Raw genomic sequence first — 20,549 nt, 5'->3', positions numbered from 1 at the left:
GGAGTGAACAGAGAAAGAGGTGGAAGACACGCTGACAAAAGACGGAAGTGGGAACAGACACCCCCCTCCACGCACAGCAGGACATTAACATCGGTCTGACTGGCTCCCGAGATACTGAAGTTTAAGAGTCAGAAGAAGGTGGAATCCTCACATGTAAAAATGTCCCAGAACACCAAAGGACTCTGATGTATTGTCCCGTTCAAACAACAAGCCAGCTGTGACCACAGTTGTTAACACTGTCTTATATAACTGAAATTTGCTAAGAACATAGAACTTTAAAAAAGGTAGGTAATGAGAGGTGATAAATTAACTTGATGAGGGGAATATTTTCACAAAGTCAGCAATCACCACCCTGCCCACTTGAAACATCTTACAATTTGTCAGCTGTCTCCCTGTGAATCTGAAAGAACAAGCCAGGGACCCAGTGGGTGGAGGTGTTCAGATGCAGTGAGTCCTTAGGCAGAGACGGACCTTGGCCTGTGGGGACCTCCCTGTCCCCACTTGCTGGGACAGAGCTGCAGGCTTGAGAATGTGTGGAGGCTTTTTTGTTTTTTAAATCTTAGGACACAGATTTTGTTAAACACATTTTCTATAATATGTAAATATTACTGCCTGTTTCTCCATGCTTCGTGTATACCTTCCAAGACAATACTATCCAACACTGATATCTACGGTTCTTGAGCACCACAGAATTTGAGTATCATACAGCTCTAGAAATTAATTTTATACTTTGTTATGCAATCTTTTGGTGCTGTAATAGTTATAACAATGGACTCGGTTCCAAAATGGATAATATATATATATATGCCATGACCCACTCTTTAAAAATGTTTCCTCATTCTGAAAGGAGTTTATGCAACAGTCCAAACACAGTGTGGAATTTAAGCGGGATTCCCGCCCGGCAGACTCTCAGTGGGTAACACCTCACATCATCTCCTCCAAACCTGTTAACTAATGTGAGCAGAGACATCTATGCTGAGAGACGGCCTTGCCCACACAGAGGGGAACATCTCTCTCTGCCACAGGGGCCGAAGGGCAGCAGCTGGGTTCTGGGAACCACGGACACGGCCGGCCAGTCCAGCGGGTTTGGTCTGGCTCTCAGAATTGAGTGTGTCAGAGGGGGAGGATCAGAAATAGATAACAAACCACCCAGACAACTAGTGAGACCTCTAACGCTGAAGGCTTCGGGACGACAAGGCTCTGTTGTGGCTGAGGTTTAAGTGCTAAACCAGCACACGGCTCACCCACGCCCACGAGTCACTGCGGCCGAGCAGGACAGAGGGCAGTGGCCTTGGCGGCAGTGGTGTGTGGTCAGTGCACACTCTCCATCCAGCACGTGGCCCCTGACTCCAGGACCTTGTGACAGGGAGGGAGGAGGGCAAGGCTCCCTCCCTTGCTTGATTTTTGCCTTCTTAGTGCCGACTTGACACCTTCCCTGGGTGGTCTCCTGGCTCCCTGGTGAGACGACAGAATGACCTTTTACAAGCTCCTGGCCCAGCAATTCAGCGCGGCCATGGAAGGGGCTCCAGTACTGACCAAAGTTCCAGGGTCACGAGGGCTGCTGAGGGACCTCGGGGACTCAAGACCATTGTAGAGAGGACCATGCACAGTGGTGGGGGGCAGGCTCAACGCGCTAATATAGCAGCTGAAATGACGCGGAGAAGGTTGCAGGGGGCTGGACAGTCATTCATTTGGGGCTGTTAACGGGAAGCGTGTGTGATGTGATTTGAAAGCTCTTGGGGAACGTTGCGTTTGAAAGGAAAATGTTCCCACAGCCACTAGACTTCAAGATGGGAGACCCCAGGGACCCTTCAGTCCAGTCTGGCTCAGTGGATGCTCAAGGTTCGGCACACGGGGAGCCTGGGCCCCTGGAAGCGTGGGTGAAGCCACACTTTATCCCCGGATGTCTGTGAAGCAGCTTTAAGGAAAGGCCCAGCTACTAAGTTCTGTTCAGAGCACTCTGCACCGACGTCACCAGCAGGCCGTGCAGCCTCCAAGGGAGGATGTCGAAATCAGTGGTCGTTAACAAGGCTCTCTAGCACCCCTTGCTCGAAGAGGCAGGCCCCTGGATTCACGTGGAGGGCCATTTCCAGAGTCGGTCTGGAAGCTGGTTGTTCGAAGGCCTGAAACAATCACCTAAGGGGCAGTTAGGGCCCCAGGAGCCCCCTGGGTTACTGTTGCTCACTCAGCTGTGTCTGGCTCTTTGTGACCCCGTGGACTGCAGCACGCCAGGCTTCCCTGTCTGACCCCTGGAGTTTGCCCAAACTCACGTCCACTGAGTCAGCGATGCCATTCAACCACCTCATCCTCTATCGCCCCCTTCTACTCCTGCCCTCAGTCTTTCTCAACATCAGGGCCATTCTAAACGCTTAGCACAGTGAGCAAGAGTTCTAGCTGCTCCATGTAACCATGAACACTTGGTGAATTTTAGCCACTTTTGTGGGACTGTGGTGCTATCTCCTTGTGACTTTTGTTTACATGTGGGCACTGTGTTCATGTGCTTGGTTTGTGTATTTTCTGTTGTGAAGTGTTGGTTCACGTCTTCTGCCCATTTAAAAATTATGCTGTTTTGTCTTTTTGTTTATGATTTTAAAAAGTACCTCCTCGATTCACGTCCTTAGTTTGATACATATACTGTGAATATTTCCTCCCAGTATTCTGATGAACTGAAACTTCAAGTTTTGATGAAGTATAACTTTTCATTTTCTCCTCTCATGTTTAGTGTTTTATTCTCTATGCCTGCTGAACTGGGGGTAATCTTAGCACCTTGCTAATATCTAGAACTCAGATGCATTTCTTTAGTAAGGCTTAAAAACAACCATCTACTGCTAATCCTTGGTTTGTGGGCTTAGTCGCTCAGTCGTGTGACTCTGAGACCCCATGTACTGCAGCCCGCCAGGTTCCTCTGTCCATGGGATTCTCCAGGCAAGAATACTGGAGTGGGTTGCCATTTCCTTCTCCAGGGGATCTTCCCGACCCAGGGATAGAACCCAGGGCTCTTGCATTGACAGGTGGATTCTTTACCTCTGAGCCACCTGGGAAGCGTTGGTTTACAAAGGCTCAGTTTTAGAACCCAAACACTGACTTCACCTAGAATTCCAGGGCTACTAAGGTTTTAAAAACAAAAAGTGCCCTTTAAAAAATATTCACTCATTCAGCACGTAGGTCGCACGTGTCTACTGGCAGGATGAGATGATCAACATCAATCGGGACAGTGCTGACAGGTATGCCAGGGCTGGGGAAGACCACAGAGTGTCTGGGGCTCAACCACTGCTTCTAAATCTCTCCGAAAGGAAATTCTATTAACACACTTCTCTGCACTTTGTCCCATGGTCACAATTCTACGTTCAGATTCTTCCCTATGTCTAACTGAAATATTTATTTTATAACTGAGTACACTCTCATCTTGAAGAAAGATATGGCAACCCACTCCAGTATTCTTGCCTGAAGAATCCCACGGACAGAGGAGTCTGGAAGGCTACAGTCCATGAGGTCACAAAGAGCTGGACACGACTGAAGTGACTTAGCATGTATGCTTCTGTCCTCAGTAGAATATGAAAAGAGAAACACAGGCTTCCTCACCACTGAGACAAAAGCCTTCATCCAGTAACTGAGCTCCATGCTTTGTCTTTTAAATTTTTCTGTGTAATCCACCCTTTAAAAATGTTTATTTTTTAATACTCTAATCTTCCTCAAGTCTTTTACCTAATTTTTTTCTTTTGGTGGAGTTTGGGCTAGGAGGTCACATTCGAATACAGCCCTAAACTGAGGGGTTAGTTTACATCCCCTTTACACTAGAATAACTGACAACCAGGGTTGGAAAAAGGCCAAGAACTAATCTGACTGCAATCACCTCCCAGTGCTGGCCCCTCCCACAACCTTCTCCTCTGGGGAAGAGGTGACCCCAGAGGCGCCGCCTGGTCTTCCGCTGGACAGACCTATATGCTCTCTCTGCCGAAGTCCGCCTTCTCATGATGTCTACTCACGGGTGTGGGGCAAACAGGCTGTCTACAGGGAGTTCATCTCCTCACCTGTAATCCACTGTATGGGGCTTCCCTGGCAGCTCAGTGGTGAAGAATTCACCTGCCAAAGCAGGAGACCTGGGGTTTGATTCCTGGGTCACAAATATCCCCTGGAGAAGGAAATGACAACCCACTCCAGTATTCTTGCCTGGGAAATCCCATAGATTGAGCAGCCTGGTGGGCTACAGTCCACGGGGTTGAAAACAAGTGGACACAACTTAGGTACTAAACAACGACGACGACAAACTTGGATATATCACCGTTCCTGCTTTGAGATGCCCTGTCTCTGCAAGATTTTGAAGTTTCTAAAATTAACTAGCTATGTGCTCTGTTTTCAGTGGGCTTCCAGTGGTATTTTAACTGCATAGTTACTAATATTAAATGAACCTATCAGAAATTCAATCTAAATCTTTCCTGTGAAATTTTCCCTTTCAAGAAGAAAGTGCAATTTCCATGGTACCACCTTAAATTTGAGAGGTAGGCCTTGCCTTCCATCACACCAGTCAGGTGGGTGACTGACAGGCCCTTAAACGTGCATGGTTTTAGGGAACGTCCACACCTGGGAGTCAGTCCCACTGTGACCCCACAGCACATGTATCGACCACCTGTGCTGTCATCGCTGCCTGCGGCCCTGAATCACAGGAGTGTCCTATTTGACACAGCCTCCCCTCTCGCATTACCAGTGAACAAGCAGGATGCATTCAGCTGGGAGACAGAGCACGGCTTCAACCCTCTGGAGCAGAGGCAAAGCCGATCGACAACATGACCACCGTCCACGAGGGGCTGGGACACCATGACCCCCACTCTGCAGCCAGGAGTGAAAGCAGCTGAAGATAAACACTCGAACACTACTCCAGCTCTTTTTCTATGTTTATGTCTCAGTGTTGGCTCAACTTTCCTTTCCTCCGCTTTCCACAGCTGCTCTCCATGTCTGCCCTCATCCTGTTTTCTCCTTGGTTCTTCCATTCATGTTTTTTGTCTCTGGACTAGCCTTCTCATTTTGCTACTGAACCCAAAAATCATAACATGGAAAAAAAGAGAACCGATGGATTTTACGGACAGCACTAAACAGAAAATGTAGCGGGGGGGTGCAGGGGGCGGGGATCACCTAAATTCATTCATCTCATGGTTCTCTTATTTGAAAAACTCAGTAGGTCATGACCCACAGTTCCTGAGAGACAGCTGACCTGTCAGGGGTCCTGTAGGTCAGACTTCCCATCCGTGGCCACCATCACATGCCCCTTAACTGCCTCCCTTCTTTTTGTGAGAGAGAAGAAAGAAAGGAAAGAAAACTTTATTCTCCTTCTTTTCGGGAGCATCGTTGCTTTACGATGTCGCGTCAGTCCCTGCTGTACAATGAAGCGAATCAGCCGTGTGCGTATGCATGCGCTCCCTCTGCAGCTTCCCTCCCGCTGCCATCTCACCTCTCTCGGTCACCGAAGGGCACCGAGCTGAGCTCCCTGTGCTATGTCAGCTTCCCGCTAGCTCTCTATTTCACACGTGGCCGTGTATATACGTCAGTGCTGCTCTCCCAATTTGCTTCTGCCTTCTCAACCAGCCCTTTCCGATTCTTCAGCAAGTTACACTGAAGGAAGAACAAACGGGACTTACTTCACACAGCGGCTCCTGATTTCTACTGAAGAACCAACCCCTGTTAAGAGTCTTGGTTCTGAACCCTGAATTCCCCAAGGCAGCTTCTAACGCATCAGCTTACAGAGCGGCTGGCTTCGGCCGGGCTGCCGCCTGAGCCCAGTGGGGCCTTACCTGTTCCTGGGTCATCTTCTGCAGCTCATTCTCCCACGCTGCCTGGTCGTCGTCCAGCTTATAGGCGGCTGGTGGAGTGAGTCCTCGGAGGATCAGGGGGTCTCGGTCGTGGCAGAGGGCGGTCAGGTGTCTGATGTACAACTTGAGCTTGCTTCTGTTTTGGTCAAGTTCTAGGAGGGACTGGATGATCTGAGGCGAAAAAAATGAGGAATGTCAAGGTCAGCCTGAAACGAGAAGTTCCAGTCTCTTTGCGCTCCCAAGGCAGAGAGACAGAGTGAGACCAGAGCTCTTGTGACCACTAACTGCCCTCTCTGTCCGCACACCTGCGCATCTACGAAGCCACACCCACCCATCACTGTGCTGGGAGCCACGTGGGGGACACCGGCATGGACACCAGCGTGAGATGGGATTCCGTGTTCAGGTGGGGACTAAGCACAGGACTGGCTTGTTTTTGCAGAGATGACATTCCTGCTACAGAGAGAAGGAGCGGAGGCACAGCCGACTGACAACACAACCACCGTCTACGAGGGGCTGGGACCCCATGACCCCCACTCTGCAGCCAGGAGCGAAAGCAGCTGAAGAGAAACACGCGAACACTACTTCAGCTCTTTTTCTATTTTTATTTCACAACTGCTCTCCCACCTATTTACGGGCAGCTACACAAACCCTAGGCATTCTTTGAGTCCCCAAAGCTGGGCTGGGAGGGAAAAGGAGTACAATGACCAGACTCCCCCGTCCCTTGTCTTTTCCTTCCGACCCAGCTTGGGGAACTCAAAGAACACCTAGTCCACCCTCTGTCCCTTCACCCCGCCTCCAGAGTCCTGCTCACACAGCACTCCACGCTCAGTGGCCATGACTACCCATTGGGAAGCAACATTCATGGCTTTCCCGTGAATGATCCCATTATCTACCTGGTAATGCTCTGTTCCCACCACCTCCATGCCATGGCATTGCACTGGGTTTAGGGCAGCCAAGAGTGGAGAAGAGACTTGTACGACACTGTATGGTATCTCTTACGTGCAATTTAAAAACAACACAAATGAAGAGACGTGCAAAACAGAGACAAACTCAGGTTCAGGGGCTTCACTGGTGGCTCACTGATGAAGAACCTGCCTGCCAATGCCGGAGGTGTGGGTTTGGTCCTGGGTCAGGATGATCCCCCGGAGGAGGAAATGGCAACCCACTCTGGTGTTTTTGCCTGGAGAACCCCATGAACAGGGGAGCCTGGCAGGCTACAGTCCACGGGGTCGCGAAGAGTTGGACACGACTTAGCAACTACACAACTACACACACACACAAACACTGCAAGTGAAACGAGCTCATCTGAAAGCCTGATGCACGCGCGTGTCCCTCCACCTCCTGGAACAAAAGATGCCTCTGTCCCTGGAGGGGGAGGGGTGACGAGTGAACTCACAACGGGATCTGCCTTGTCCTGGCTGGAGCCCCCGCACTCGACTCACAGAGGCATCGACCCTCCTCTTAGATGCGACGGACGAATCCTCGCACAGCCCTGACACCTGAGCCCCAGCTGGGCGAGACCAGCTCCATGAGGGTTCTGCTTCTCTCCAGAGACGGGACAACGCTGTCTCACATTCCCTTTACCCTGAGGAATGACCACCGTCTCAGCTCCCACGGAGAGCACATCGCACAACACACGACCTCATCAGACAGCTCTTGGGACAGTTTTGGCCAGGCCCTCGGTGCTGGGCGAGCCTGGAGGGCGGAAGAGGGGCTGGGCTGGTCCCCCTGTCTCCGATTCTGAACTGCAGGCACAGCATCTGCCTGACACCCAGCCCCCGTGGTGTCTGCCAACCCTGCAGATGCTGGCACATACCCAACGCTCCCTGGGCTCTGGGCAGAGTCTGCACCTGCTGTGTCGCTGGGCTGGCATTTTTCACCAGTAGGACGCCCTGATAAGGAGCTTGCTAATCTTCAAGTCAGGAGAAATGAGGCCTGGTATGCTGAATTCTGCCACCCACCTCTCTCCAAAGGACTCCCCTGCCACTTTCCTTATTTCCTTTTAAGAGTTTCTAAAATACAGTTTTATGTTTTTTTTTTAATTATTAAGAAATCAATGCAGATTTTACTCTGAAAAGTATGGGGGGAAACAGGAAAGAATAAACAGTCTATAGGTTTTCCATCAAGAATAGCACTTGCAACATTTTGCTGATTTTCTTCTAAGTCTTTTTATAAACTTACATAAATCAACTTTTAAATGTGTCATACCACATTTTGCTTAAGACTCTGTTTATCCATTTAATGTTATATTGTGAGTCCTATTCACGACATTACGTATTCCTGGAAAACATGATTTTTAATGGTTGCTTTATAAATATATCACATTTCCTGTTTCTAATGCTATTTCCATGAAATAATTAAGATAGGCAAGAGCCTCGGCTTAGTGGCTAAAACAATCTCTAACTTACTAGAGAGATCAGAGTGCAGACCCACATGGTATATGATACAGAAGTTGGAGCCTGGCTAGGAAAACCAGAGAAAGTGAATCAATTGAACATTATTATTTTTGAAACACACACACTCACATAACTATCTGGGAACAAAGGTGATACACTCAGGGGCTGGGGGTGGGGGGAAGGCTCTGGGCTCTTAAGGGACCCCTCCAGGTCCGAGCCCTGTGTTGCCTGTGGTGTCAACACTGCCAGCCGCAGAAGGAAGAGCTGTTTCAATAAAGCAGGAGGTCTGGAGAGTGGGGAAGTTGGACAGCTTTCCACAAACCACGGTAATCTCTCAGAAAAGACTCAGGTTTTCTTTCTGGCCACAAATGCGTATCCACACTGTATAGAGCTCAGAAACTGAGTTTCAAAGCAAGTTCCAGGCCACACTTTAAATGCAAGCCCGCCGTGCACATCAACAATCCAACTGTCTGGTCGTTGTTCCCTCCACACCCCTCATGCCGCCGCACACCGCAGCCATGTTTCCAGCCTGGCCTCCTCCAGCCTCTTTCCTGGACAGGCTGATTTAAAAAAAAAAAAATCACTTTGGGGATTTTCATTGGATTTGTGCAACTTATTCCCATTTTGTGTGTGTGTGTCTACATATAGTTGCCATCACATTTGGGCTACAAGGCAGAAAGAGCTGATACCCTAGGTAATTACTGTTTGAGTTGGAAAACTGACATAAAAAAGCATGAAGACAATCTGATAAATGGTGGTAAGGGGAAGGTCAAATTTCTTATAGTAAAATGGAATCTGGAAACATGCTAGCTCACTGCTGTATGGCTGGGAATGAAAAAGTGGACTCTCAGGCCTCTGTTCTTAATCAGAGATGAATCTCACACTGACTTAAATATATTTCATGCTCAGGTGCTAACTGATAACAAAATACGTAATGTTTTGCACTCTGTAATTTTTCAAAGTCCAACTGAAAAGTTACAAAAATAACAGAATTTGAAAACTTTTTTCCAGGATAAAAATTCTCTTTTCTATACAATGGCCAAGATACCCTTTTTTCCTCACGTTAAAGGGAACTGCTTTTTAAAAACAAAACAAAAAACTAGAGAGCTTACTCCATGAAAGCACATGAAACTGCCCAGCAAGCAGTCTCTGAATGTGTCCATTAAAACAAAAGTCACTGTAGCCTCCCTGAGACACATTTAGCCATGTCCATCACGGGGAAAATGCCCTTATCTCTCCCCTCCCCCCCAAGTCTAACTTGGGCTGACCACTCAGAAAAGAAACTGTATTCCCCACAAGGAAGAACTGTGACCGCCTAACCTCAGGAGGGAAGAGGGACACTCGCCAAGTAGGAAGAGGACACTCACAGGACCCAGAAGTTGTCTCTGGTCCACACAGACTTCAGAGGATTGGTAAGACGTCCCACCAAAAGCAAGGTGGTCAGGCCACATCACAGTTCTACAGCTGTGCAGAACTAGAGTTATCTTTTTTTTCCTTTCACAAAAAGAAATTAAAAAATGAACTTGTCCAGGTAACCTTTGCTTCTATCAAACAGAATGCCAAAATGACAACATTCCCCAAATCCTACATTTACCAAGCTGTTAAGGAAAATAATTTAAAAGAACAGATGAGAGCCTTTCAGTCGATGTCCTGAAAGCTTTGTTTCTTCTGGCCAGGATTTACTTGCTTATGAGTCAGATCCTCAAAATGGCTTCAGAGGCCAGTGTGTGATGACATAAAGTGACCTCCGGAAGGTGTTTATCTTAACCTCCCCTTCACTTGAGTACGGATGGAGGCCAGAGGTGTTTTAGAAGACAGGTGAGTTGCTCCTGTATGCTATGATACAGATTGTAATGGAAAACTCTACAGCATCCCGTTTCTGCAGCCCATTCATCTAAGAGATGGGGACACACCTGCCTGCGCCAGGATGGGACATGCGATCAAGTCCATGGCCTGCTCTCCTCTCCCCACTGTTTCTGCATCAGACCTTCCTAAGTATAGGGTGGCTGGTTGTGACACATTCTGGGAGCACATTTTGAGAGCAGAGGTTTTATACCTTGTACTGAACATTATGTGGGACTTACTATGTTTGCCCTTGTGGTACTAATGTTTTACTGTTTAAAAGATGCTACTATTTTTTAAGCTGCTGCTGCTAAGTCGCTTCAGTCGTGTCCAAATCTGTGCGACCCCATGGACGGCAGCCCACCAGGCTCCCCCGTCCCTGGGATTCTCCAGGCAAGAACACTGGAGTGGGTTGCCATTTCCTTCTCCAATGCATGAAAGTGAAAAGTGAAAGTGAAGTCACTCAGTCGTGTCCGACTCCTAGTGACCCCATGGAATGCAGCCTACCAGGCTCCTCCATCCATGGGATTTTCCAGGCAAAAGTACTGGAGTGGGGTGCCATTGCCGTCTCCATTTTTTAAGAGAATTAACATTAACTGATCATTTACTTTGTTCCTGGCAAAGTATTTTTGTACTGATGATTTCTCTGTCATTAAAAGATCCTCTTGTTCTTCCTTCTGTCTGCTGACATCCTGGGAGGCACATTCAGATGTTCCTGAATTACTGCATAAACACCAGAGGCAGTTTTGATTTCTCACTGGGTCACCATCACACTGCTGCCCCCCAAGGTAGGCTCATCAAGAAAGTCCCAGAACAACCAACTCACTGACTTCCCAAAAACATTATTCTCTTAATGATGTTCCTGTCCAGAAGCCCCAGCAGAAAGCTGAACTTTGAAAAGTAAAAATGGAGGCAAGCAAAAGGGAACAGGTACATGAAAAGACGTTCAACATCACTAGTTATCAGATAAATGCAAATCAAAGGTACAATGAGGTATCACCTCACAGCAGGCAGAAAGGTAATCATCAAAAAATCCAGAAAAAACAAATGCTGGAGAGGGTATGGAGAGCAGGGAATGCTCCTACACTGTTGGTGGGGATGTAAATTGGTACAGCCACTGTGGAGAACAGTATGCTGCTGCTGCTGCTAAGTCGCTTCAGTCGTGTCCGACTGCATGACCCCATAGATGCAGCCCACCAGGCTCCCCCATCCCTGGGATTCTCCAGGCAAGAACACTCGAGTGGGTTGCCATTTCCTTCTCCAATGTGTGAAAGTGAAAAGTGAAAGTGAAGTCACTCGGTCATGATGCGACTCTTTGCAACCCCATGGATTGCAGCCTACCAGGCTCCTCCATCCATGGGATTTTCCAGGCAAGAGTACTGGAGTGGGGTGCCATTGCCTTCTCCAGGAGAACAGTACAGAAGTCCCTTAAAAAACTAAAAACAGAGATACCATATGACTCTGCAACCCCACTCCTGGGCAAAAATCTGGAGAAAAAACATGATTTGAGAGGATATGTGGACCCCAATGTTCACTGCAGCACTATTTACAGTAGCCAAGACACAGAAGCAGCCTAAATGTCCATTGACAAAGGGATGGATAAAGAAGATGTTATACATGTATACAGTGAACTATTACTCAGCCAAGAAAAAGAATGAAATAATGCCATCTGCAGCAACACGGGTATTTCTAGTTAGAACCAGACATGGAACAATGGACTGGTTCCAAATTGGGAAAGGAGCACTTCAAGGCTGTATACTGTCACCCTGCTTATTTAACTTATATGCAGAGTACATCATGTGAAATGCCAGGCTGGATGAAGCACAAGCTGGAAACAGGTTTGCAAAAGACTGCAGGGAGAAATATCAATAACCTCAGATATGCAGGTGACCCTACCCTTATGGCAGAAAGTGAAGAAGAACTAAAGAGCCTCTTGATTAAAGTGATGAAAAGTGAGGAGAATGAAAAAGTTGACTTAAAATTCAACATTCAAAAAACGAAGATCATGGCATCACTTCATGGCACATAGGCAAACAATGGAAACAGTGACTTTATTTTATTGGGCTCCAAAAATCACTGCATGGTGACTGTAACCATAAAATGAAAAGACGCTTGCTCCTTGGAAGAAAAGCTATGACGAACCTAGACAGTATGTTAAAACGCAGAGACATCACAGCTACTTTGTGAAACAATGCGGTTCTTTCAAAAAAGAAGACCATACATCATGACCAAGTGGGCTTTATCCCAGGAATGCAAGGATTCTTCAATATCCGCAAATCAATCAACGTAATACACCACATTAACAAACTGAAAAATAAAAATCATATGATTATCTCAATAGATGCAGAGAAAGCCTTCGACAAAATTCAACATCCATTTATGATAAAAACCCTCCAGAAAGTGGGAATAGAAGGGACATACCTTAACATAATAAAAGCTATATATGACAAACCCACAGCAAACATTATCCTCAATGGTGAAAAACTGAAAGCATTTCCCCTAAAGTCAGGAACAAGACAAGGGTGCCCACTCTCACCACTACTATTCAACATAGTTCTGGAAGTTTTGGCCACAGCAATCAGAGCAGAAAAAGACATAAAAGGAATACAAATTGGAAAAGAAGAAGTAAAGATTTCACTGTTCGCTGATGACATGATCCTCTACACAGAAAACCCTAAAGACTCTACCAGAAAACTACTAGAGCTAATCAATGATTACAGTAAAATTGCAGGATATAAAATCAACACACAGAAATCCCTTGCATTCCTATACACTAATAATGAGAAAATAGAGAAATTAAGGAAACTATTCCATTCACTCTTGCAATGAAAAGAATTAAATACTTAGGAATATATCTACCTAAGGAAACAAAAGACTTGTACATAGAAAACTATAAAACACTAGTGAAAGTAATCAAAGAGGACACTAATAGATGGAGAAATATACTGTGTTCGTGGATTGGAAGAATAAATATTGTAAAAATGAGTATACTACCCAAAGTAATTTATACATTCAATGCAAGCCCTATCAAGCTACCAACAACATTTTTCACAGAACTAGAACAAATAATCTCACAATTTGTATGGAAATACAAAAAACCTCAAATAGCCAAAGCAATCTTGAGGAAGAAGAATGGAACTGGGGGAATTAACCTGGCCAGACTTCAGGCTCTACTACAAAGCCACAGTCATCAAGACAGTATGGTACTGGCATAAAGACAGAAATATAGATCAATGGAACAAAATAGAAAGCCCAGAGATAAATCCACGCACCTATGGACACCTTATCTTTGACAAAGGAGGCAAGAATGTACAATGGAGAAAAGACAGTCTCTTTAACAAGTGGTGCTGGGAAAACTGGTCAGCCACTTGTAAAAGAATGAAACTAGAACACTTCCTAACACCATACACCAAAATAAACTCAAAATGGATTAGAGAGCTAAATGTAAGACCAGAAACTATAAAACTCCTAGAGGAGAACGTAGGCAAAACACTCTCCGACATAAATCACAGCAGGATCCTCCAAGACCCACCTCCCAGTATATTGGAAATAAAAGCAAAAATAAACAAATGGGACCTAATTAAAATCAAAAGCTTCTGCACAGCAAAGGAAACTATAAGTAAGGTGAAAAGACAGCCTTCAGAATGGGAGAAAATAATAGCAAATGAAGCAACTGATAAAGGATTAATCTCCAAAATATACAAGCAGCTCCTGCAGCTCAATTCCAGAAAAATAAATGACCCAATCAAAAAATGGGCCAAAGAACTAAACAGACATTTCTCCAAAGAAGACATAAAGATGGTTACCAAACACATGAAAAAATGCTCAACATCCCTCATAATCAGAGAAATGCAAATCAAAACCACAATGAGATACCATTTCACACCAGTCAGAATGGCTGCTATCCAAAAGTCTACATGCAATAAATGCTGGAGAGGGTGTGAAGAGAAGGGAACCCTCTTACGCTGTTGGTGGGAATGCAAACTAGTACAGCCACTATGGAGAACAGTGTGGAGATTCCTCAAAAAACTGGAAATAGAACTGCCATATGATCCAGCAATCGCACTTCTGGGCATACACACCGAGGAAATCAGAATTGAAAGAGACACATGTACTCCAATGTTCATTGCATGTTCATCGCAGCACTGTTTATAATAGCCAGGACATGGAAGCAACCTAGATGTCCATCTGCAGACGAATGGATAAGAAAGCTCTGGTACATATACACAATGGAGTATTTCTCAGCCATCAAAAAGAATGCATCTGAATCAGTTCTAATGAGGTGGATGAAACTGGAGCCTATTATACAGAGTGAAGTAAGCCAGAAAGAAACGCACCAATACAGTATACTAACGCATATATATGGAATTTAGAAAGATGGAAATATAACCCTGTATACGAGACAGCAAAAGAGACACAGTTGTATCGAACAGTCTTTGGGACTTTGTGGGAGAGGGTGAGGGTGGGATGATTTGAGAGAATGACATTGAAACATGTATGTTGTCATATGTGAAACGAATCAGCAGTTCAGGGTCAATGCATGTTACAGGATACTCGGGGCTGGTGTGCGGGCATGACCCAGAGGGAGGATAAAGGGAGGAGGGAGGTGAGAGGGGGGTTCAGGAGGGGGAACTCATGTACACCTGGGACGAATTCATGTCAATGTATGGCAAAACCAACCAATATAATATTGTAAAATTAAAAAAAAATAAATCAAAATTACATAGAAAAAAAACCCGAAGATCATGGCATCACTTCATGGCACATAGGCAAACAATGGAAACAGTGACTTTATTTTATTGGGCTCCAAAAATCACTGCATGGTGACTGTAACCATAAAATGAAAAGACGCTTGCTCCTTGGAAGAAAAGCTATGACGAACCTAGACAGTATGTTAAAACGCAGAGACATCACAGCTACTTTGTGAAACAATGCGGTTCTTTCAAAAAACAGAGTGAATGGAAATGACATTTTTACTACATTAATTAGATATACTGTATACCAACTCACACATGTTATTGACACTAAAAAAATTATATATTTGACTTAACAAATATTTAGTGAGTGCCTTTATGCCGGGCCACACACAGCTTTTGCTGGCAGGAATATTAAGAATGACATGCATGAATGCTAAATCACTTCAGTTGTGTCAGACTCTACGCAACCCCATGGACTGTAGCCCACCAGGCTCCCCTGTCCATGGGATTCTCCAGGCAAGAACACTGGAGTGGACTGCCATGCCCTCCTCCAGGGAGATGTGGTCCTATTTTGCATTAAAAAAAATCATGAGATAACGGAGCTAATATGTTGAGTGTATAAGAGAATTAAAATGTGCAAATTCAGGATTTCTCTCTGTTTTAACTTTTGTTTTGAGGTTTCTTTCAGGTAAACCTTCAAACTGCTAAATAAACCTCTTTATCTTGATTCAAGGCTTGGTTTGACTTGTTCTTCACAGATAAAGCTATAAAATTCAACAACTTCCGTATTCTTAATGTTCTCTGAGATTCAACCTTTTATTTAGCCTTCCTATCTAGAGCACAAACAGGACACTCGGTGGATCCCCTGCATGTGTTTGATGTGGTGGTCCTTACTCATCTTTAATCCTAACAAACTGAAGACAACTGTGCATTCCAGAACAGCCTTCTGTCTTATGCATCTGCAAGAGAGACGCTGGGCAAACACACGCCTCGTGGGGCCGCACCCTCACAATAACCAATAAAGCCAAACTAAGAAGGGTTCAAGTTTTACACCTGCATGACCTTCATCACAAGAGAAGGCAATGGCAACCCACTCCAGTACTCTTGCCTGGAAAATCCCATGGACGGAGGAGCCTGGTAGGCTGCAGTCCATGGGGTCGCTAAGAGTTTGACACAACTGAAGTGATTTAGCACATGACTGACCGACTTCACTTTCACTTTTCACTTTCACGCACTGGAGAAGGAAATGGTAACCCACTCCAGTGTTCTTGCCTGGAGAATCCCAGGGATGGGGGAGCCTGGTGGGCTGCCGTCCATGTGGTCGCACAGATTTGGACACGACTGAAGCGACTTAGCAGCAGCAGCAGCAGCTTGAGTTTGTGCCTAGCTAGGGGGCTACAGTGATTGAAAAAAAAAAATTTCTTTTGGGGGGAAGTCGATAAACTTCTAAAATTTCATGAAAAGTTAAAGGATAACCTAAAGTTAAATGCAGACAAGTTCAGAGTTCCAAGTCCTGACCCTCCACGTCAACCATTTTTCATGTGTGTCTACTTCACTCCCCACACAAACTTTACAGAGTGGGAAACTGCCTTGCATTCCTCTTCCAAAACAAAAAGTCATGACAAATACAAAAGCCAGAATGACACTGAAATTGTTAGTCGCTCAGTTGTGTCTGACTCTGACCCCTGCCAGGCTCCTCCGTCTGTGGGATTTCCTAGGCAAGAATACTGGAGTGGGTAGCCATTCCCTTCTCCAGGAGATCTTTCCGACCCAGGGATCCAACCCAGATCTCCTTCATAGAAGGCAGATTCTTTACCATCTGAGCCACCAGGGAAGCCAGGACGACGTTACTTCTACTATAAATATTCACTGTGGGTTTTGAGCATGAGCCGCCTGTTCTCCTTGCTCGGCCCTGCAATAAATGCTCCCCTTGCCTCACCACAAACTGGTGTCGGTAGATTGGCTTTGCTGCATGTGGGCAAGCAGACCCAAGTTTGGTTTGGTGACACAACGTCACTGATATGAATAGATGTTAATCAGAAAACTTACTATATACAAAAATACCTGGTTCTAAGAGTAAAAACTCTCTCCCAAGGTTTCAGATTAAAAGGGTTTCATGGCTTGTTAAAGTGTAAGTGTGTTTAGGAAAACTGGAAAAGGTTACAGGTTTGAAACATGAGGGAAAAAAAAAAAAAACAGTGGGAATCGTTTACAAACTAAAATGCAATCATTTCCTCTCAGTTTTACAGCTCAGAAATCTGTTGTCACTTTTCCCTTAAGCGCACATTACCACTCCAGCAGAACAAAACAGAACCTCCCCTATTTCCTGATCCAGATATTTTGTACTCAGAGTTGTAAGCAGATGGGGAGTGGGGTTCAGAATAAGATGAATCTTGGAATCTGAACCACAGGACTGCTAACTACATTGTGCCTATTTACTCCTTATGCAGGTATCTTATTCAGATCCAGAAATTCCCCTTGAACAGAGGGCAGTGTGAGGGAAGGAGGCTCTGGCTGAGCCCACCTCCCTGTGGCCAAGAGAGCAGGTTGGGGGTGGGAGGTATTCTAAGCTCTTGCTTCAGTACTCGGAAACTTGTAAAACACATGAAAATGAGGTGACTCGCCAACAAGAGGGCAGACAGTACACCCAGATGAAGACGGGGCAGATTAATGGGCAGCAAGCGGACAGAACACTGCAGGAGGCAGAGAAGCCGGACAGCCAACCCCTGGAGGGGACTCCAGGGCATTCACAGCGGGCACCCTAAAGCGGTGCTCAGACGGGACACAGAGTCAAGGAAGCACCCACTCTGCGAGACTCAGAGCTGCTAGGAGCAGGTATGTATTCCAAGATTCCTCTTCCCTCTCTTTAAATAAAGATGGGAAAGAAGCATCTTCAATTTAGCTCTTGGTTTGGGGCTTGCCTCTTCATAATAAATCATTTATTGTATTCTGGTAAACAATGTAGGGGTTAAACACTTGTGTGTGTGTTTGTGTGTGCATGCACATCAATGTATATATACTTTACATAACTTTCCCACAGCAAAGTTACAGGGCTGCATACTAATGAATGTCAAATTATGGGGAAAATCTCTGGGCACGGGAGAGAAAATGAGGCAAAAGAGGGAGCTCACACTTTTTGAGCGGGCGAGCCAGCTGAAGGTGGATACTGAATTTCACAGGAAAAACCAGGAAGGCAGCTGGCCACGGGCAAGAACAGTGGCCTCAGCTCCTTGCGAGTTCATGCACACACCATGTGCCCGCAACAACCCCCCCACCCCGCTGGTCCTCTGGGGCCTGAAGTCCAGCGCTTGCTGGACCTCTGCTGTGGTCAATCACTTCCTGGCTCATTACATGTTTACAAGACAGAAGGATGGATCTGAGAAAACAACGACATGCTTGTTGCCTGCTGGGCGGAACACAATGATGACCTCATCAGGACACTTCGTTTTCTTCTCTAACCTTTGGGAGTGAAAGGAGGGCATGAAAGGTGACCTAGCTAGGCTCTCAATGAGTCACCGGACGGGAGTGTCTAGGCTATGGGGCGCCCAGCCACTCGGTCTGCCTCATGGTCCACAGGAAGACAGAGAAGGAAAGAGGCAAGCGCAGTTATCTAGTGACTAGGAGATGTGACAGCGGATCTGTCAAGGGCTCCCAAGTGGAGGCCAGGCTCTGGAGGAGACGCTTCTGTGATGGGCAGTTATTTCAAGGCTGGGTTAAAAGGACAGGTGTGTGTGTGTGTGTGCGCGTGTGTGCGTCTGTGTGTGTACGTACACACGGAGGAGCTGCAGGAGCAGACACAAGCTATTTCGCCACCAGTCCCATGTGATGGCAGCACCAGTGTCGATGCCAGCATCTCCAGCGGAAAGCTCCTGACCACTCCGGTCCCCGAGGGTCACTGTGCCCTGTGGAGCCTCATTAGACAGGAAGCTGGGCTGGGAAGGTACAGGACGGAGGGAAGGTTCCTACAGCCTGGAAGGCAGGGGAAGACGGAAATGTATCTGCATCCCTGTGTACACATCAGAGACAAGTATCCGTGCTGTTAGAAACGAGCTACATACAGGCATTGAATTTCCTGATGCTGAAGCTAGAGACAGCCAGGACATGTCCTGTGACAGGTCAGAAGCATCTGTGACTCGGTGTGTGTAAGGATGTACCTGTACACAACCTGTAGGGGCAATGGGGGACCAGGGGGCAAGATAGGGAGAAAGACCTGTGTCTGTATTTCATCAAGAGGACAGTTCAGGACCTGCTTGACTGAGAGGCAGGAAACGCTCCAGGACATCACCCACCAGCCCTTCATGGACAGAGAACAGCATGGGGGTGGGGGTGGGGGGCGGGCAGGAGCATCAGTGTGCAGCCTTCACCCTTCCAAGCTGAACCAGCGCCCTGCCTCCACCCGCTGCTCTGCCTGTGTGCTCGTCCCCACTCCCCCACCAAACCACATGAAGAATCTCCTCTCCATCCACACACACTGGAAGTGTCATGAATCTGAGAACCCAAGCAGGATCTTGGCTGCTCTGAGCAGTCCTGCCTGGACTTAGGTCTGCCACAGTCAATCAGGAAATCATCCTGAAAAAGCAAATTCTTTCTGAAAATTTTATACACCATGAACAAATCCCACGGATTAACGATTTCCAGACATCACTCCCTTTACCTTGGGAGTCATCCAGGCTTTGGGTGGAAGAAAAAGATTTGGGAAAAACAAAAATTAGGAAGACTGTTTTCCGTTATGTTTTTCCCTACCCAGTTTTTCTATTTGAGAATAAAACCTCCTGCACAGTCACTGAATTAATCTCTCCTTCCCCTATTCTCTGTTAAAATTCTTTAGCATAACACAAACTCTGATAGACATCACCATTTCAATTACTAGTTGCTGAGGTTTAAGCAAAGCTTTATTATCTGAGAATACACAAGTGACTATGACAAAAGAGGCTCAGCACAGAAACCTACAAGTTGTGACTGATATTATACAAGGTAACAGCCAGGATTACCTTTATCTTCTTGGGCTCCAAAATCACTGATATGGTGACTGCAGGCATGAAATTAAAAGACACTTGCTCCTTGGAAGAAAAGCAATGACAAATAGACAACAGATTAAAAAGCAGAGACATCACCTTTGCGACAAAGGTCCGTCTAGTCAAAGCTATGGTTTTTCCAGTAGTCATGAATGGAGGTGAGAGCTGGACCATAAAGAAGGCTGAGCACTGAAGAATTGATGCTTTTGAACTGTGGTGTTGGAGAAGACTCTTGAGAGTCCCTTGGACTACAAGGAGATTAAACTAGTCAATCCTGAAGGAAATCAATCTTGAATATTCATTGGAAGTACTGATGCTGAAGCTCCAATACTTTGGCCACCTGATGCAAAGAGCTGACTATTGGAGAAGACCCTGATGCTGGGAAGGATTGAGGGCCAGAGAAGAAGGGGATAACAGAGGATGAGATGACTGGATGGCATCACCGACTTGACAGACATGAGTCTGAGCAAACTCTGGGATGTAGTAAAGGACAGGGAAGCCTGGCATGCTGCAGTCCATGGGGTTGCAAAGAGTTGGATATGACTTAGAGACTGAATAACAACAATAATAACCTTCACCATTTACATGTTTTCTGTGGTGGGTTCCTTACCTCATGAGCAGAGCTGGCTAGACCCGACAAAGGGCAAAAAATCACAAAGGATGGAACACTTACTCTCTGTGCCTTTACAAAAAGGTCTGCCGATCCCTAAAGCAGACCTATTCCAGATAGCGGGGGAATATAATATCAGAGAGGAATGCTTAAATCTTCTCAGATTAGTTAAGAAGGCAATAACT

At 46.1% G+C, this 20,549-nt stretch overlaps 1 protein-coding gene across 9 annotated transcripts in view; it reads right to left on the bottom strand.

The window, feature by feature from the left end:
• ERC1 (ELKS/RAB6-interacting/CAST family member 1) overlaps positions 1-20,549 on the bottom strand; it is a 277,757-nt gene that overhangs the window by 17,329 nt on the left and 239,879 nt on the right. For 7 of the 9 annotated variants that reach the window (XR_016037703.1, XM_055396335.2, XM_055396333.2 and 4 more), the window contains one exon: positions 5,787-5,975. Coding sequence is in view for 6 of the 9 variants with exons in the window: in XM_055396335.2 (XP_055252310.1) it covers positions 5,787-5,975 (189 nt within the window). In the remaining 3 variants the exon portion in view is untranslated. Of the gene's footprint in view, positions 1-5,786; positions 5,976-20,549 lie in introns of those variants that run through there. The other 2 variants (XM_055396339.2, XM_055396340.2) reach the window with 1 other exon arrangement.

This window comes from Moschus berezovskii, chromosome 6 (genome assembly GCF_049115385.1).
Source record: "Moschus berezovskii isolate FMDL1 chromosome 6, NW_MosBer_1.0, whole genome shotgun sequence".
In the NCBI taxonomy this organism is placed as follows: Eukaryota; Metazoa; Chordata; class Mammalia; order Artiodactyla; family Moschidae; genus Moschus; species Moschus berezovskii.
Note: the sequence above shows the minus strand (reverse complement) of the source record. Positions and strands in the feature narration are given on the sequence as shown.